Source organism: Indicator indicator, chromosome 8 (genome assembly GCF_027791375.1).
Source record: "Indicator indicator isolate 239-I01 chromosome 8, UM_Iind_1.1, whole genome shotgun sequence".
In the NCBI taxonomy this organism is placed as follows: domain Eukaryota; kingdom Metazoa; phylum Chordata; class Aves; order Piciformes; family Indicatoridae; genus Indicator; species Indicator indicator.
Window position 1 is genome coordinate 36,503,639 of NC_072017.1, and position 18,544 is coordinate 36,522,182.

At 42.2% G+C, this 18,544-nt stretch overlaps 1 protein-coding gene across 5 annotated transcripts in view; it reads right to left on the bottom strand.

Annotated features, from left to right (window-relative positions):
- Positions 1–18,544, bottom strand: part of LEF1 (lymphoid enhancer binding factor 1) — a 68,978-nt gene that overhangs the window by 7,224 nt on the left and 43,210 nt on the right. For 2 of the 5 annotated variants that reach the window (XM_054383228.1, XM_054383227.1), the window contains exons 5-11: positions 16,594–16,684; positions 14,191–14,274; positions 12,228–12,350; positions 11,326–11,488; positions 8,571–8,678; positions 5,073–5,121; positions 4,380–4,414 (exon numbers count right to left, since the gene is read on the bottom strand). In XM_054383228.1, the coding sequence (XP_054239203.1) occupies positions 4,380–4,414; positions 5,073–5,121; positions 8,571–8,678; positions 11,326–11,488; positions 12,228–12,350; positions 14,191–14,274; positions 16,594–16,684 (653 nt within the window). Of the gene's footprint in view, positions 1–4,379; positions 4,415–5,072; positions 5,122–8,570; positions 8,679–11,325; positions 11,489–12,227; positions 12,351–14,190; positions 14,275–16,593; positions 16,685–18,544 lie in introns of those variants that run through there. The other 3 variants (XM_054383226.1, XM_054383230.1, XM_054383229.1) reach the window with 3 other exon arrangements.

Sequence of the window (18,544 nt, forward strand, 5' to 3'; positions counted from 1 at the left end):
CATCTCTCCCAGCAGGTGTCAGTGCCCTTCTGTACCTGCCACCTAAACAGGAGGCAGCTTTTCTTCAGGTTTGCTCTTTTGACGTTTCTCTTGATGTTAGAGAGCCTGAAAGAGAGGAGGTTTGCCATCTTTCACCCTGGCAAGATCAGTGCCAGGTCAGAATTAAGTTGCAGGAAGGAATGTGTCTTAACTTTGGAAATTTCTGTGCCTGTCTGAAAAAGGCTGAAGTTAGCAAAAGTATTCAATAAAATAAATGTTTAAATCCAGCAAATTCTCTTCTGCTCATTCTGTGTCTCTTTCTATGCTGAAGTCCACCATTCACAGGCAAAATAAGGAAATGGGTTACACAGGAAACACAACCTTAAAAGCAAATCAGGACAAGTCTCTGCACTACCATCATCACACAAATACTCACACAGGCCAACTGCTGTGCAAATACTCCAAGTTCTGTTTAACATTTCTGTGCAGTCAATGGGAATGGAAAAGGATGGAGCAGTTGCTTCATTTTCAACTACTCCAGCAGCAATTTCCAGAGCACTGGGCCAGACAGGTTAGAAAATGTGCCTGAGAAAGCAAAGCACCATATCCTCTTGGCATCTCCTTTCTAGCATACTGGCTAGAAACCCCTGACCATGACCACAGTCATCAGACAGTTCTTTTCCACAGTACTCTGGCTGTAGAGTGGTCCACTGTTTAGTCTGTTTTCACCTGGTCCACTTTTTAGTCTGCTTTCACTGTACCCCATTTTATTTCTAAGTAGTAAGGAAAACATAACCCAGCCACAGATTATTTTTTACAACACTATGCAAAAACCACTTCTGCACCAAAATTTGGCTCTGATTTTCACGTAGGAAGTGTGAAAGGTTATTGATAATTCATTGTTTAAACAGTGTTAATCTGATGCTTTTAAGTGCTTCTGATTGTAAATCAGTATTAGTCAAGTTTTCTCATTTTTGAAATCTTTGTTAATCTAAATGCAAATTGTCATGGAATTTTGCAAGCCCCAAATGCACTTCTCACAGGTTTTCCAAATGCCTATTAAGCTTCTCTATCACCCTTTCTAGCTCTTGAATTTATGCCAAAACACAATGTTAAATTATGTAGCCTGTGAAGACTTCCCGGTTGCATCCTGCCATATGTCAAATGATGTGCCTTTTGTACATAGCAAGCCATGAGAAGTTAACTATTGCCATGTTGTGGAACAATCGGCAGGAATTTTTGTCAGTACCCTTCTGTTTCCTTCCTGATCTAAAAATACTCGTGAGATGCTAAAGAACAGCTTTTTTTTTTTTCTTTTTTTTTTTTTTTCTCCAAAAGTCAAGTTGTGTAGGAATCAGAAATCCCCACTTCGGACACAGAATTGCTTCCATTTACAAGTCTTCTAGAAGGCTGTGCTTAAAGTAAGAAAATATCTACCTTTCTGAAAGTTGCTTAACAGAGAATCTCTACATTATCCTTAATCTTAGCTTTCCTCTTTTCCCCTTCCCTGCTGGCCTCTCCCAAACTCCCAAATTTTTGGCATTATCAGGTCTTATGCCACTCTCTTGATTTCAAAAGGCAAGAATAAAAACAAGTTATTTCCTCAACACATAAAAAGTTATTTCAAACATTGTGTTGGGCTGTGTCAGCTGAAAACAAAGTCCTGCTTAAGGACAGTTACTTAACTGTCTGGTGACATGCTTTGGAGTACCCCAGGATAACTTGGCAAGTTATTTAGCAGTATCAAGTCACAGTATTCCTAACGCATTCTAATATTCCAGTGTTCTACAAACTGGCCATTCAGCAGGCTGGAGGAGATCATGGAACTCAGCCAAATCCGAAGCAGTGAAGCCTTAGGAAGCCTGCTGCTGCGTACAATCCTGGGAAGAAAAGCGACTTAATGCTACCACCTTGACTTCGCTGCCCAAGTGACGTCCAGGCCAAAAAGTAAGTTAGAGATCCACCTTAACAATCAGTTCTGTGCTGAATTGTTCATGGACCAAAAAACAAAACCCCAAAAAACCCCCACAAACAAAACCCACCAAAAAACACACCTAAAACTTTCACAGTATATTAAATCATTTCTGTTTGCATGTCTCTTCCGTTACTTTCCTCAGAACATCCCACCATGCAAGCCTCCCACCATTTCATCCTTCTCACTTACATCACTGTAATTGCACCCTGCCTCATCTCCTTTGTGCTGATCTTGAGATTCTTTCTTTGGTCTTGCCACCTACTCATTTCTGATTCTTCTCAGATAACAGAACGCTTGTCTCCTTCCCAGACCTCCCACCCTCCTTCCCCCCCTTCCTTGCACCATCCGTACAAGTAAGAAGGCTGGTGTTTTCCTGTCTTCAAGAGCTCTTTGTGGCACTGACTGAGAGGCATTCCCAAACTTATTATCTCCATCCAGTAAAGACTACAACAGCTCTGCTGTGGGCCTGCTAAGATATTACGCTTGTGGGCAAAACATTCTTTGGATTAGGCTTGGAAAGGGCAAGACTCTTAACCTTCAGAAGTTTGCTTTGAAGTCAGGCTGATTCAGGTTCCCTAAATCATTCTGTGCATTTACTTCCAGCTAGAGCACATCTGTACATCTCCAGTGGAGAGCATTCACTTGGCACACAATGTTTAGTGAGTCTGCCTTCATGTGCATATATGGAGTCAACAGCACACTCCTCCTCCAGTGGAAGAAGATACCTTACTGTTCTTATCCTCTGTGCTACAAGATGCATCGGGATACAGAGACAAGTATTACCAACAGTGTCCATGCTGTTACAGAGCTTACAGGGAAGGAAAGAAGGAAGTGGCGTAGAGTAAAAGAGAAAGAGAGAAACCTCACATACTCTGAACATTCACCCTCTTCTATAGAAAATGCAAACACAGAAATGCCAACAAAAGTAGTTCAACCTATGCAGTCAGCCTTAGACTGCAAAGCCTCCAAGAAACCAACTACCCCTTGGTTTTTAACTGTCACTGGAGCCTTAGTTTCACTCCGATCCCTGTTGAGTGCTCTGCATCAATTCAGGTAAAACTGTGTGGTTTGCATACTGGTCCTGTGTTAACATCAATGGGAAAAAATACGACAGTCACAAACCTGGGCAACCAAGCTGAAATATCAGTTGTAAAACTGAAGGTTAAAGCACTTGCCTTTTTTTTTTTTTTTTTTAATAGGTGTAATAGTTATGGCAGTCACTATAACCAATGCTGCTTTCCAGCTACATTTGTTGTGTAGGCTACAGACCTCCAGTGCTGCAAGCCACATCTCAAATCATCATGACTCAGGCATCCTGCCAAGGCCAAGACTGTTTTACTGAAGAACTTTTGCTTAGCAGGAAGAAAAGAGTGAGCATTCATTTTACCTTTCCACTTTCCTTCAGCTTTAAAAACCCCTACCCCAAAGTCTTAAGCCCAACCACGTTTAGAGTAACCAGCACAATGGCACAACCACAGAAGAGGCTTGAATTGTGCTGACTGATGACTGACACACTGCACAGTGCAAACTTAACTGGGCTTTCTCTGGCCGAAAGTCCCAGCAGAGTGGAGGACCAACAGAAGGCTGCTTTCCTGACCACTCTGAGGGGCTCATGTGGCCTCAAAACGAGGCAGAGGGGATAAACAGCCCATTTCTGTTATAATGCACAGGTGAGTTTAGGAAGTGTTATTTTTCAGACAGTATAGACGCAAGGGTTATGTCAGATGAATGGCATTCCTACTGGAAAACATATCACACAGAGGACCAGCCTTCCAAAACAAACACTGCGAGAAATGAGCAGCTCCCTCTGTGTGCACTCAAAGGCAGACTAGATGGTGTTACTGGCTATGTGTAATCACCAGGCACCCCACCTTCTCTACAGATAGGATATGAAGAGAGAAAACACACACTGGAAATACAAGAACAACAAAAACACCCAGTCCACACCACTGTACAGCCAGAGGAGGAGTTTTTGGTTTAGCTGCACTACAGGCCCATTTTCTTAGTGGATGTTTTGTTAGTATGCAGGTGCATAAATTCCAAAGAAGTGTTCCCAAACAGCATCTTGTAGATGTCAGCACATAAAATCTACTCCAAAGCCAGCTTCTAACCTGCTCTAATGAACTGTGACAGCCTGCTGGATGGAAGGGTTTGCACTGCTTAATAAACCCATCCTTGTGCTTCACAGGCAGACTTGCAGCGAGTCAGTGAGGCTTTGAAAATATTAAGGTTAAGTAGGGAAATGGTGGACACCTAATAGATAGCCGGTATAAAAACCATCAGTAGTCAAAGTAACATTAGCTTTGGGATGTGGTACTTCTGCAATTTTTTCTAAATTCATATAATTGCATAAAATTTATAAGAAAGCTTACTTCACAATTCAGTTTTATCATCAGGAAAGCTTTAGAGATGTTCTTACCATGCTTCAGATGTAGGCAGCTGTCATTCTGGGGCCTGTACCTGTAGAAGATTGTTTTCCTTTAACAAATTTCTCTCACAGTGTTTTTTGCACATTCCAAATAAGTTTGTCTGCTACAGTATTACATGGAATTTTTGGTGTGGTTTTGTTCTTTGGGGTTTTTTTATGGTTCTTATACCAGCCATTTTTTGTTGGGGAAAACAGGGTATCACTTTTGCATATCTTTGACAGGCAAAGAGGAGGCCTCACTGATGCTTTTAGCCAACCTACCAGACAGCTGTTAGTGTACACAGAGATGTAAAACACAGTGATAAAAAATATGGTGGTTACAAAAAAAAAAAAAAAAAAAAGATCAGTGTAAAGTTTCCAGTGTCAAATAATCCCACACAGTATTTGAGTCATAGTCTAAGGATGATGCAACATCAATTCGGGAGGAGAGCCAAGGTAAAGCAGGACAGTGATTACAGCAATGTGTAAGTTCAGCCAGAGCTCCTGATGCAGTCAGGACTGCTGTTCTGAAAGGTGCAAAGGGAAAAGAAATGTATTGCATTCAAATGTATTGCTTGCATTGAAAGTGAAGCATCTTACAACATCTATCAGAAGCGAGTGTTAAGAGGAAAGCACGTAAAAATTAGATAGAGCAGGCCCTGCTTTCTGAAATACACCTGGGGTAGATGGCAAGGGTTGGTCATGGCCTACCTGATGCTGATTCCTGCAACTTTTCTCTCTTCCTCTTCTTTTTCTTCCCCTGAAAAAGAGGCAAGTTCACCATATCATTAGATAGATTATACCATACGTAGAACTTTTTTTGTCACTTTCCAACCTCCCAACGCAGAAATTAAAACCATCTGGACGCTAAGAAAGTGGTTTGGAAAAAAAGCCCAATTGTTCTCAGACTTACCTAAAACCTTTTCTAACCTACTTCCAACTCTTCCAACGGTAACAAGGTTTGCTTTCAGCATCCATGGAGAAATAAGCACATGAGCAATACAAGTTCATATATCCATATGGAATTACCATTTCTGGCAGTTTTTCAACACTGGCAGCCGCAAGCATCTAAAAGCCTTCTCACGCTTAATAATCTGATGACACATATGTTGATATCATAATTTATGGCTCTTACAGGAACTCTTCACACATTCCGTCGTACATGGCAACAGCAGACAGGGTGTTGAAAGTACCTAGGACAACCATGACTTGTCCCCAGGGTACAAACCAGCCAACTGAAACTGTTCTGATAACACTTGTACAAAGCCAAGTCCCACGTGGCTGTGCCCAGAGCACATGCTGTGCAACCATCCAAATGCAGACTGCTGTGCAGCACAGCACCCTCAACATGACTAAGGTGCAGGACAGAAATGGAGGTCTGGCAGCTGTCTTTCTTGGACACCACGCTGGCACCAGTGTGCCAGCACAGGCTCATCATGCCAACCCACAGCCTCGGCCCTCTCCTGCACCCCCATCTATGGAAAAGGCCAGAGCTCCTGGTTCACACAGTCAGTCAGGAAATGAAAGGTCAGCTTAGACCCACAATTTTAACCTCAGTCATCTTGCATCACCCTAATTACCACCTTGGTATTCTTACATATGACTTCTTTTTATTGTCCTGCATTGTCAGTCTGGGTTTTTTTTTCCTTTTTTTTAGAAAAAAGTCATATCCATTTATATTTTAAAGAAGCCTTCAAGCTGCCAGGACAGGGTCTAACAGTGCTCACTGATGGACAGCAAGTGAGGGCTCCAAATACAGATTATGGCGAAGCTGTGGCAGATGAATTTAAGCAGGCTCTGTCTGCTCTGACTGCCTGACTCTTAAGCTCCTGTCCTTATTTATCCTGAGGCTGGCAACAGAGCTGGACAAGGCCTTTTGAGTGAGCTCCCAAAGACGGGTCCAAGATCAGAAGCTGGAAAGCAAATTTCCAGGGCTCTGGGAAACTCAAGAGCAATATGTTTCATCACTGAGGCACCAAGGCACTGCTTCTTTACAGAGGGAAGTGCATTAGTGCAGATGTTAACATGGAAAAGTCATGGGAGGAAATTTGTTTTATTGCCTATGGCAGCCTGGCTTCAAGTGCTAAAGCATACTGGAAGCTGAGATCCATTTATGAGATACCAGAGGTGGACGAACAGCAGGAAAAGGCTGGGCTGAGAACTAGTTGTCAGCATTCCCAAATGAGGTAGATTCCTACAATTTCAGCACACACAGACAGCATCACGTTATAAAACCATTGTGTTTCTCCTACCATACAACTTAGCAGGACTACTTCGGGTGTCAGTAATAAACACGTAATAAACCCCTCACAGATGCTCTCAACAGTGAAATAGCAATGAGTGATATTTTCTTGAAATTTCTGAAATTGTGAATAATCAGGCAAATCAAAATAGAAAATTCAAGCCAAGTAGTCCATATATTATAATTGTACTGAAAATTCAGCCACATGAACCAGGAAAGTCATCCCTATGGCACTTCCATCTGCAAAGTTCTGCAGTAATATCTGTGCTAAATGAATACTTCTTTTTTGTCTGTTGAAGTTAGAAAAAATGAGGAGAAAGAGGAAAAAAAAAGCTGGCATATAACTGAAAAGGTTTCAGTGGTGACCTGGGCTCTACTATGATTACCTTACTACCACTGTAACAAACACCTGCATTCCTGGAGAGAGAGAGGATTGAAAGAGGAAGCTAGCAGAGCATTGTAACATACAGGCCTGGAGTATGTCAGAGCTGTACTTCCACACAGGATGTAGGTTGGAAGCACATCAAAGAGAGAATTCATACGTGCCACCTTACACACTCCAAATGTCTATCAAGGCATTTAAGAAAATCCAGGTCCGTTGCTTGTGCTGTATGGTAGTAAGCTGTGGCAGAACACGTCAGGTTCTCAAAGTCAACATGACCAAGCACCACAGGACAGTCTTGAAGGCTGATGCCCATTAAGTGTGAGCTAACAAAGCTCCCAAGAGGTTTGATTTTCCAGCCAGTAAGCTGAGGGCAATTGAAATCCCTTTGTTTTCAGGGAGTGTAGCACCAAGGCCCTAAATGTTCCCAGGTGTATTGCAAGACAGCTCTGCTGGCATGGCCTGGTTACTGGAAATAAACCCTACCTGCATAAGGTCAGGACAGCTCATCTGCTAGGAAAGATGACTGTATAGGACAGGCAGGAACAAGCTGCTGAGGCTTACGCTGCTGTCTGTGCTTACACAACTGGGCATGGACGTCAGCAAGACCAAGGCACTTACTTCAGGGATGATCGCATAGTTTCTGTGTCTATGCCAAAGATCTCCCTAAGAGATTCTAGCTTACAATGAAAATTTTGTTTAAGCTGAACAGTGGCTGTGCTGGATTGGAATTGTGGGATATTTCCAAAACTTCTGTTTTAACACTCTATTCAGGTACTTTAATGTCCACAAGACATTAGTAAAGTAGAGAAATACTACTGTCCACCTGATACAGATGGAAAATGAGCCAGACACAGCATGTACACTTCCTATCATAGTAAGTAATGCCACACATGATGGAGGAGTGGAAAGGAGCCCAGATCTCAGGCTGGGATCAGTCTCCTAGGACTGCAGGTTGTGAGTTTCATAACGTAAGGTATGACTACACCGACAGCTCATTGTAAGCACAACAATGTAATTGTGCAGTGCAAGCTGTACAACCTGCTATTAGTGCTTGTTTGATATTTAATTATAATGGTGAGAAAACTTCTCAGCTTCACCAAATGGTAAAAAAGCAGGATCTATCATGAAGTTTACTTATACAAATTGCAGGCTTTATTGCAGAGGTGGACCATTCTGAATTACTTTCAGCTAAAGTTCACTCTGCATTAAAACTTGCAGTTCTCTGGAAAGAGAGGCACCCCTCTTTAGCTCAGCTCTAAAGAACACTTCTGCATAGTGAGTGATTGGAGAGAAAATTATGGAAAATTCACAGCTGTATGGCAAAACATAAGTTTTCAGACATGAAGAAAGAAGTCCTAGCAAAACAACTCTCCATGTTATTTTTTTTCCTTTCAAAAACTTCAACCTTCATGAGAAGCATCTCAACAACAAGAAAATCCCAAGCTTTCTGGGTGCCTGAAATGCAAACAAATACAAAGCCTATATTCTAAGTTTGCTCACCATCCTTCCATCCAGAACTTTCCAGAAGTTAAAGAGAAAAAGGAAGTTAAATTAAGAGAAAGCATTCAAGTGGATGACTTACATAGTTGTCTCTTGCAGACCAGCCTGGATAAAGCTGCATGTGTAGCTGCCTTTCTTTACGAGCTAGTTCATAATATTTCGCTTGTTCTTCACGGGAGAGAGCATGCCACTGCAAACAAAACAAACACAGCATTAGAAGAGGAAATAACTCATGCCTAGGCAACAGGTGACGTGAGCAAGTGTTTTTGTGACTTTGATTCAGTCCTTCCCTGCTGCAAAAATTGAAATCCATTAGTAATTACAAGCACCTGTGCTTAATAACCAACTTTCAGGCATTTGTCAGCTCTGCAACTGCCAAGTGCCTAGAGCAAGAGAAAAATCATTTAAGGAAATAGAGCTCAGCAAATAATCTGCTCACAGAAGGATGCTCTCCCAACAGGAGTTTAAAAAAGTAAAAACACCTCCAAAAAACTGATACTGGTGGCGTTAGGGCAATGGGTGGATGTGATGATCTTAGAAGTCTTTTGAGACCAAAATAGTCCTATGATTCTATAAAACAACAACAACCCCTCACCCTTTAGCTCCTGACAAAACAGTAGGGTTTTGTGGTGCTTTCAAAGGGCAGCAAACTCCTCACCACAGAAGGGTTTGCTGTCTTGGTTTTAAGCAGCAACTACACAGGGGTTTTCAATGCCAACACGAGAGCTTTCGGGGCAGCAGCAGGCTTCTGTTCCAAGATCAATCTCTTAAGTATTGGGCTTCTAGGTATTTGCTTCCTGATTTTTATTGTAATAGAAGAAAAGTAAATAGCAACTGCAAAAAGTTTCTAAGATACAGACACCACAAATTACATGAGCTGACCCCTGTATCCAAGTAGAGAGAATTTTCCTTAAAACAAACAAACAAAAACACCCAGTCCCCCTCACAACCTGCACAACTGAAAAGGCATCAGCTACATCAGCACCTAATTATTTTGTTCTCTTTGAAACACCTATTACAGTCCTGAACCAAAGACAGTAAAGGCCTTTTAGTTCCTTTTATTTACAATCACGTTCTACTGCTGCAGCATCAGACATGTTTTGTTGGGCTTTGACAATGTGCATGGGAGGGGTGGGGTAAGAAGATATTAAAAAAACCCCAACAAACAAAATGGGAAAGAGGAAATTATTAAGACATTGATACAAGAATAATTTACAGCAGTAGGATTTCAGATCAGATCAGATTTGCATGATTTAACATCTCATTTTATTACACATTGGAAGATGTGAACTAAAGAGCTTGTTTGTCTTGACTTGGCAAGTTCAATGTGTTACTGAAGAGTACAGCAGCTCACACTGTTTGGAACTTTCAAACTCCACACATGCACTCCAAAACTGGAAGGTAGCAGCATGCAAAATGTCAGCTCTTGAGAACAGAGGTGATTCCTGTTCTGGAGTGGCACAGGGTACAGTAAATAATGACCAGGATAACTGAACACAAAACATTTAATAATAATTAATCTCCAAGCAATTATATTGGACAACTCATATACTGGTTGTACCATAGTGAAAGTGGAATTTGAAGTATTATCATGGACAACTATACCTTGAAAAGAGGAGGACAAGCTGTGTAAAAAGCAAGCAGTGAAGCACTGAGGCTTCATTCATTATCAAAATAGAGATAAATAAGCCACTTCCCTCTTTCAGGCCAAGAAATCAAGGCTGACACACTAAACAACTAGGATCAGTTCCTGAGAGTCAGAATGAAAACATGATCCTGGAGACTTGCATAAAAGAATGGAAGAGGCAAACAATGAGATGTCCTTTGAAAGGACATCCGAGAGAAGGCAGAAGGCTGCAGGAACCAGGACAAGTACCAATAGATTTCTGATCTGGTTGGCAGAGTGGGGATGTCTTCAGAGTAACAGAGAAATAGCAGTTAAGGTCATGTACTGACTTCCCATTTAAAAGCACAAGGGGTTTCAGAGAGTTGTTACACCCCTCAATGCTGCCTTGGTAGCGATTAAGATGAGTGGTTCATGGAGCCAAGGGATTTGAATAATCTCTACTCAGACTGGTACAAAAGTTGCCCCTTTTCTCATTTCTGGGGCAGACAAGGGGAAAAAGGGCATTTACCTCTGCTGCTTTCACCTGGAAGAACACTGCCAGTGAAACTGAACTTTGTCATTGTGGGTTGGCCTGTAGGGTTTTTTTCTTCAGAGCATGGAAAGAACAAAATATGCCTATAATGCTACAGAAGCAAATGGCTCTCAGCAAGGCTTCGAGATGTGTGCTGGGATCATAAGTCCTTGGCTGGTGACTTTAGAGACATTCAAAACCTGACTGGAGAAGTCCCTAAGCCACCTGATGTACCTGGACCTGCTTTGAGCAGTGTTGGACAAAATGTCCTCCACAGGTCCGCCCCAACCTGTTTAACTTTACACTTAGACCATGTTATATTCACTTTAAAGTTCCATCTCCACTGGTAACCACTGTTCATCTTTGAATGATGCCCTCCCGTTCTGATGGACAGCAGCCTAAGTGAGAAGCAGAAGGTGATTGGAATGCTCCTTCCAACGTGTGAATGAGGAGGAGCCTGAGGAGCTGCCACCACAACATGAATGGAACAGACACCAATTTGATGATGTGACTAATGGTGAAAAAAGAAAATCAGGATAGTGCTTTTATTTTTAGTTGTGTGGTTTCTCTCTTCTATAGCTAATTTGATAGTTGCACATTAGTTAGCACCTCAAGCGGAAAGTGAGCCATTATACCCAGCTAAAGGGAAACACAGAGAAATTAGCAGCACACGTGAGCACACAGCCCTGCTGTACATACCCTTCTGCCAAGGATCTGGTTGATAGCTGCGCTTTCTTTCAGAGTACACTCTGCTACAACGTTCGCTCTCATTTCTTTCATGTACAACATGAAAGCATTCAGAGGTTTCTTAATATGAGGTCTTTTTGGCTCTTGTTCTTTTCTCTGTTCGTGCTGAGGCTTCCTAAAACGTGGTGGGGGAAAGGAAAAGGAAGGGGAAAAAAAAGCAGCCATTTACCTTCAGCCTAAAAAAAAGCCCAATGGAAAATTACCAGCCTGTGGTTACAGGAATATTTAAGTAATAAGAACGTGAATTTCAGCGGTCATGTCCCATCCACTTTCATATCTTTTCAGAGAACTGACTTAATTTAATACTCAGGGAGGATATCAGATTGACATTCTCTGGCAAATAGCATTTGTTCTGTGAATCTACTTCAAATTCATCACTTGTTTCAATCCTCTTTTGGAAAGGCTGTCTGTAGTACCTTAGAAGACCACTGCTACAGGCAGGAGGACAGCTCCTCATCCACTTCTTTCTTAGGGCCTTTGCCTTTGGGTACTAAGCAGAAAGGCTGCTTTTCACTAGTAAATTTTGCAATTAAGACCTTTTACAGCAGAAGTTTGTGAGTTCACACTCAACATTCACAGGCAGACAGTTCCATGACTATGTCTGAATCAAGATGACTGTTGCTGATAGCTAAAAAATGCTAGACTGGAAGGAAAAAAAATCACTTCATGTCTCACTGATCTTCCCAAACAGCAGCCTACATCTCCTGTTTCAGTTATAGGAGAAGGGTTAAAATTCAAAAGAGGTTATGAAAGGCAAGTGTGATTTTTTTTTTTAACCTCCTTAACTCTTTTCCTGACAGAGTTGGTTCTCAAACTTTTCTAGGTTAAGGGCTAGTGCAGAAAGGCAGACTCACACATGCATTAGCTCACTGTCGTTGTGCGGGTGTTCTTGTTTTACTTGAGGTGTTACAATAGCTGGGTGAGGGATTCCAGTTGTGTGAGGGCCTGGAGGACCAGGAATCATGTGATGTGAAAACCTAAAAGAGAAAACAAATGCAGGTCTATAATTCTACTGAAGACAGGCACCAAACATATATGACAGCAGCAGGATGCCCCAAGAATGCAAATGCCATGGAGCTTGCAACAGAAGACAGTTCCTTAACAGCGCATGAAAAATGTTTGGCTGAAGTTTGTGCATTGTAGCCCATCTATCCGAGAAAAATAAACAGACAAAATCAGCCAACAGTTTGCTTGTAAAGAACTTATTTTATTACCTTTCAGGCAAACAGCAATGCACACATGGAACATTTAATGCTCGTACTGTTGCGCTGACTAGCAATAAAAGCACACATTTCTTATCCGAAAACTGTATTTCCACACAGATAGAAACACTCTTAATATATCCACCACCAGCCAGTGCAAAGTAGGGAACTGCCATGCAGAAACAAAATAAGAGTCTTTTCAAGAGGTCCCTGATGACTCTCTAAAGGATCTCGTACTTTTCAAGGTGCTTAAGCTAAAAGGTTTTAACATCACTTCACCTAAACTCACTATCCTTCCCTCAAATGCTTACAATAAAAATGAATTTAAAAAATCTTCATCGTGGAAGAGGAAAAATAAAGGGGGCAGGAGGACTTTAGTCCTAAATAAACTTCCATTTGTAGAAGAAGGAAAATAGAAAAGAAAACCAAAGTGCCACTAGCTCAATCATCCCACTCTACTAACCCAGCTCATCCTCAAGGATAGCTGAGATGGATCTTGAAGATGCTGAGCATTGCAAGCTCAAGGGCAGCAGAAAACCTGTGCTTTTTATTTTGTACTGGTGGACAGTAGCATTAACATCAAAAGCAAGCTGTGGTCCAAAGGTTTGCTAAGTGAGTGCTGGTTAAGGAACCTCCTTTCTCCTTTCTCCGTTCCCTAGTCTCCCTGCTCTTTTCCTTCTTGCCATAGAAATAAAGCAATCACAAAGCCCTACAACCAAACCAGGTCATTTTACTATGGAGAAACAATAAGTTTTCTTCCCAATCACCCTGACAAGCACATGCTTGTCATTCCCTTGTACAGAAGTGAAGGGACAGTGATAATCCAAATGAGCCCACATAAACAGAGGCAAGAGGACCCACCATTTAACAAATGGCCTGTCATAAGTCCCCGTGTGAGAGGATGTGTCTTCTACAGCCACACACAGAAAGCCCAAGAATGGTATATTTCAACCTAGTGTACCCCAAGCACAGGATGCAGAAGCTGTCTGCAGATTGCAAAAGCAGAGGAGAGGAGGTCCAGAGTGTGTCATGGCCAGGTCTCAATGAGCATTGCTTGCTTGCACTTAGACAAAAAGACAGTGCCTGATTCACACACCAGTACGAATACGCTGTGCTGGCATCCCCTGCCATTAGTGGCTTTGGGCTATGAAATACCTACTTGTGAGCAAGTTTCCACAGGGAGTAATACCTAAATGATTCAAGACTAATTACCAACAGCTTTGAAATTAGAACTAGAGAACGCAGCCTAGAGTGACAATCCACCTGGTTGCATATTTGCATGAGCGAAACCCAAGGATGCACACTGTACGTTGCATCTAAAAATGAACTGACGACTCATTTCAGATGAAACAGCTCGATTAATTGTTGACAATTCACAATTGTTGACAGTGCTCCTAATTGCAATACTTCAGAGACTTCCAAGAAAATGCTGAATGAGACCAGTGTGGGATCCAGGCAAACTGTATGTACACGAAGATGTTAAAGAAAAATGTACGTGTAAGGCTTTAGCTGACTGAAAAGCAAGCAAAGGCAGACCAAGACGCAAGCAGAAGAGCAACTTGCCCTCTAATGCCAGCAGTTACTCCCCAGTCAGTCATTCACCTCCTACACCTACCTGGACATGGAAGGGTCGACTGAGAGTGAGGATGGATAGGGCTGCCTGAATCCACTCGAGATGGGATATACAGGCTGACCTTGCCTGAGGTCACAGAAGAAAGGAACCCATCAATCATACGATACGGTATTCAATAGTTACTCTAGAGTTACAAGCACTTGATGGGACTCAGTACTAGTCACAAATAAATAGTAAAAGGTAAAACTTTCAAGAGTTCTGCTGTATTCAAAGCTAATGAATACTTAAATGCTTCAGACTTTCTCCCTTGCTATTGAAAGATTCCTAATCTGTTTCCCCCGGAGAGGAAAGCAGACCAACCAGCCTTCCTCCACCAAAGCGCGCACACACAGGCACACACACACACATACACACACACACACATACACACACACACACACTCTCCTCATCTCTAGCCCTCTCTCACCTAGTTTTAAAAGCACTGGAATCAGATTTGGTTAACTCCCTCTTAGGAGTTTTTATTCCAATCTCTACATCAGCATAAGGACATCAGAGTGTGAATTTTCATGCTAGAAAACCTTTCGAACAGTTTTATTAAGTCTTTGCAAACTTAGGGCTCTTTCCAGCTGTACCTTCTGTAGTGAGGTACAAGTGGGCAGCTTTTCTAAGTATACCTTTACTTGATAGAAACCCCACAACCACCTAAAAGCCCACAGCAACACAAGTCCATCTTAACTACTTCAAAGTTCAATCTATGCAAAACAGCAGGAGAAGCATGTGTGAAATTCTTACCTCCTTTACACTCCCACACATACAGAATATTTTGTCACCATCTTGTCATTAGGACTCTCCAGTTTTTAACATCATTACTACATTTTGGTTACTTTCAGGTAGCAATGGTTTGAGCCATGACCACAATTAACACTCTCAAGTGGCATGCTATGGTAATGCAAGCACCACTTCAACCCAAATACCTGAACCAGTCCAGAAGACCATTGCACACTTCAGTCCTATTCAAACAGTCACTTATTGACTGGCAGATCAGCTTTCAGAGGGGAAAAAAGGAGATATTGGCCTTTTTAATGTTCAGGATACACATATGCCAGTTAGAGTATGGTACTGGAAATGAGCGGTGCTCAAAGGGAAAGGGAAAAAAAAAAAAAAGGTGGAGAAGTCTCAGCAGTGCTACCACACAGCAGACAGCTGGACACCATACGGCAGAAGGGACGGACGGATACGTCCCGCTGTCATTGAGTGCTGCTGAACACATCCCCAAGCCTTGCAAGGTCATATCTTGTCTTTCCTTTCCCTTTTTTCTCTTCCCTCCCCCCAGCTTCCTCACTGAGAAGCAATTCAGAAGAAATGATTGACCACATCTGGAACACCCATGCCAGGACCTGTCTGGTGGTAGAGGTGGGAAGTCAGCCAAGCAGCAACAAATGAGGGGAATGATGGGAATAATGATTAAAAAAAATTAAAAAAGAGACAGATTCTTCCGTATTTTAGTTTGTTATCTGATAATAATTTGTTCCAAGAAGGCATGAGGCACTTCCTGAAGGATTTGCCAGCAATACAGCATTTCACCATTTTCTGCTCTACTTCCTGTCCCTGTTGTCATCTGGATCATGTTTCCCTTCCATAGACATAGTAAAAAAAAAAAAAAAACAAAAAAACAAAACAAAAAAAAACAAAAAAAAAAAAAACAAAAAAAAAAAAAAAAACAACAAAACCTGCATCACTCCTTGCATGGGCACAGACTAGTCAAGACAGAGATTCTAAAGCTCTGAAATTGCTGCTGAGCTTCCTTATTCCCTGCTCCAACGGAACTGAGGGCAAGTACCTCTCTACTCTGAGCAGACATGAAGCATCCTGCCAAATTGACTGGAAATACCACGTGTTTCCTCCAAAAGGAAAATGATCCCCTGAGTGGCAGAGAGAGAGCCTGAGAGCGCTAGTATCAGCAAGAGCAGGAAAATCTCCCAACAACAGAGGCTTCTCTCCACACACAAACTGTAAAATGCAGCAGACGACCCAAGTTTGTTCTCTGTTTGGGTGCAGTTTCAAGATTTCCCCCCACATACACACTTCAAAGTTCCTTCTTACCTCCTCTCCTCTCAGTAATTGCAATTTTGTTTATTAAAAATTTACATTTAATTCCTTGAGAACTGTTTTCTGCTGCCTTTCCAAATGCCAAGAGCCACAAATGTGAGCCATAAGAAATACATGGACTTCAAAGTGAAAGCTACACACTTCAATTTCTGCACGTGTTCAAAAACCAGATTCAATTCATTTCAAAGATCAACATTTTTTGATCTTTTCAACTAAAATAACGTAGCGATTTCTTACTGCAGCTGTATTCTTATTTTGTAAATGCTGTGACTGACTCAGTAACAGCAAACGGTGTGAACATGCACCTTTGTCTGAAAAGAAGCTGAAAGATCTTACCAGCCAAGAGGTGGTGTTATCTGTCCAACCCCCCCTGGAGACAAGGGATAGAAGGTAGGGAGATCAGGAGCTGGAGGATGCCTGGACATGCCTGTTAAAGAGCACAGAAGAATGAATGACTTTCCCCTCAAAATATTACACGTGAGCTACAGTTCACAGCTAACACGGCCAAGGCTACAATGGAATTAGTGCTCTGGATAAGAAATAATCACCTTCTTTGTTAGGGTTAAAAGCAAAAGGCTACCCACACCACCTTTGAAACAACAAGTAACTTGCACACAGCATTGCAATTCAAAGGCAAATAGTGGAAAAAACAAAGTGGGAGGAGGATATAAATGTAGGAGAAAGGACCTGTGCAAGCTCAGGTCTCCTGTAAAGCGAGTTAGGCAGTGCTGTCCTCCCAGTGGTTTCACCAAACCCAGTCAGATCCCAAGGACCTATTCTAACACAGTATGAAACAAGAGGAAAATAAAGCATTGTCAAAGAGGCTGCACAGCAGAGCTATTAGATTAGGTAAATTGCTACTCGTACATTTTGGCGGGTTCCCTTATGGATTCACAGAATTTGGAAACTTGCTACCACAGAGGATCAGTGGTTAATTAAGAATCATTTTCAGGCCTGTAATGGTCACACTTGATATGATTCATTTGGCTTCCAATTGTCACTCCAGCTCCAACTAAGCTCTTCATCAAGTTGACTCCTGTGGGCTCCAAGGTCAATCTGTTTTGCATTGGTAGTATTTCATGGAAAAAATAAGAGTCCCATCAGGAATGATCCATCAGCTCACATTCCCCAGAACACAGAGTCCTATGACTGCAAGAATCACCTCAAGATTAAAGCTAATCCTTGTCCCAAAAGGGTCTGTGGTCTCCATTCTTCACCTAAACCTTGTGCCCCCAGGAGACATGGAATTATGGTTGCAGAGGCCACAAAGACATTGGTTTATTTAAATGTGTTTGGGGAAGAGGGGGCTGAAGCAGAAGGAATTGTTAAGTCTACTTCACATGTTAAATCAGCTGCTTTAAAAAGGTATTAAATATTTATGTGGTGGCACTCCAAAGGTCCAAGACTGAATGTGTGGTACCTTGAGACTTGGTTTATAGATTGATGCTACTGATTTATTCCCCGCTCCCCCCAGTTTGTATGTAAATCTTGGGAATTTAATTACAAGATTTGAGGAATGTATTTCAGGATTATGTACAGGAAAGAATGGAAAACAATGCTGATGGTGTTACTCTCTCAAAAAGCCTAAATTTCCAGACTTGGGATGATAATCTGAGTGAAGAACAAATTTCTGGCCAGTAGTCTTTCCACAAGTGTAAATCAGCTGCTGGCTGAAAAGGGAGGGAACACTTCATGCATCCCAGGGTTTTCACATGAGAGGAAATGCTCTTTCAGAGCAGTTAAAACAAAAAACTAAAGTGAAAAAATAAGCCCAGCATCTCATCTCTCTCATCTCTGGTGACAGATGACGCATCTGGGAGTGACGGCACACTGCCTCTGCCTTATCAGGTTCGGCTCCGGGAGCTACTCCTTCCCAAAATCCATGCTTCTGATCCACGGAGATGACACTGATCTCTCTGCACTAACACACAGTGATCGTCAGCAGTCCAAAACTTTTGATCCCTTACAGGAAGGCTGTCAGCTACCTAATGCCCAGCAGGAACATGCACAGGTACTGTGCGGCCAGTGCTCATCAAAGGAAGTTTTTGCTCACAAGAGGGCTAAGAACATAAAAGGGAAGGAAGAAGTGACTGCCTTTAACAAGGTGGCGGTTATATGTCCATTCCATAGTGCCTGGGGTGCAAGAGGCAGTGCTGTGGACCCACAGCTGTGGACTCCCTCGGTGGGAGAATCTGGCAGGAGGAGGGCACCCTAACATCAGGGCTGGGGCGTTAGGGCAGTGCCTCATTCCAGACCCACAGTGGGAGGCGAGGACAGAAACAATGGT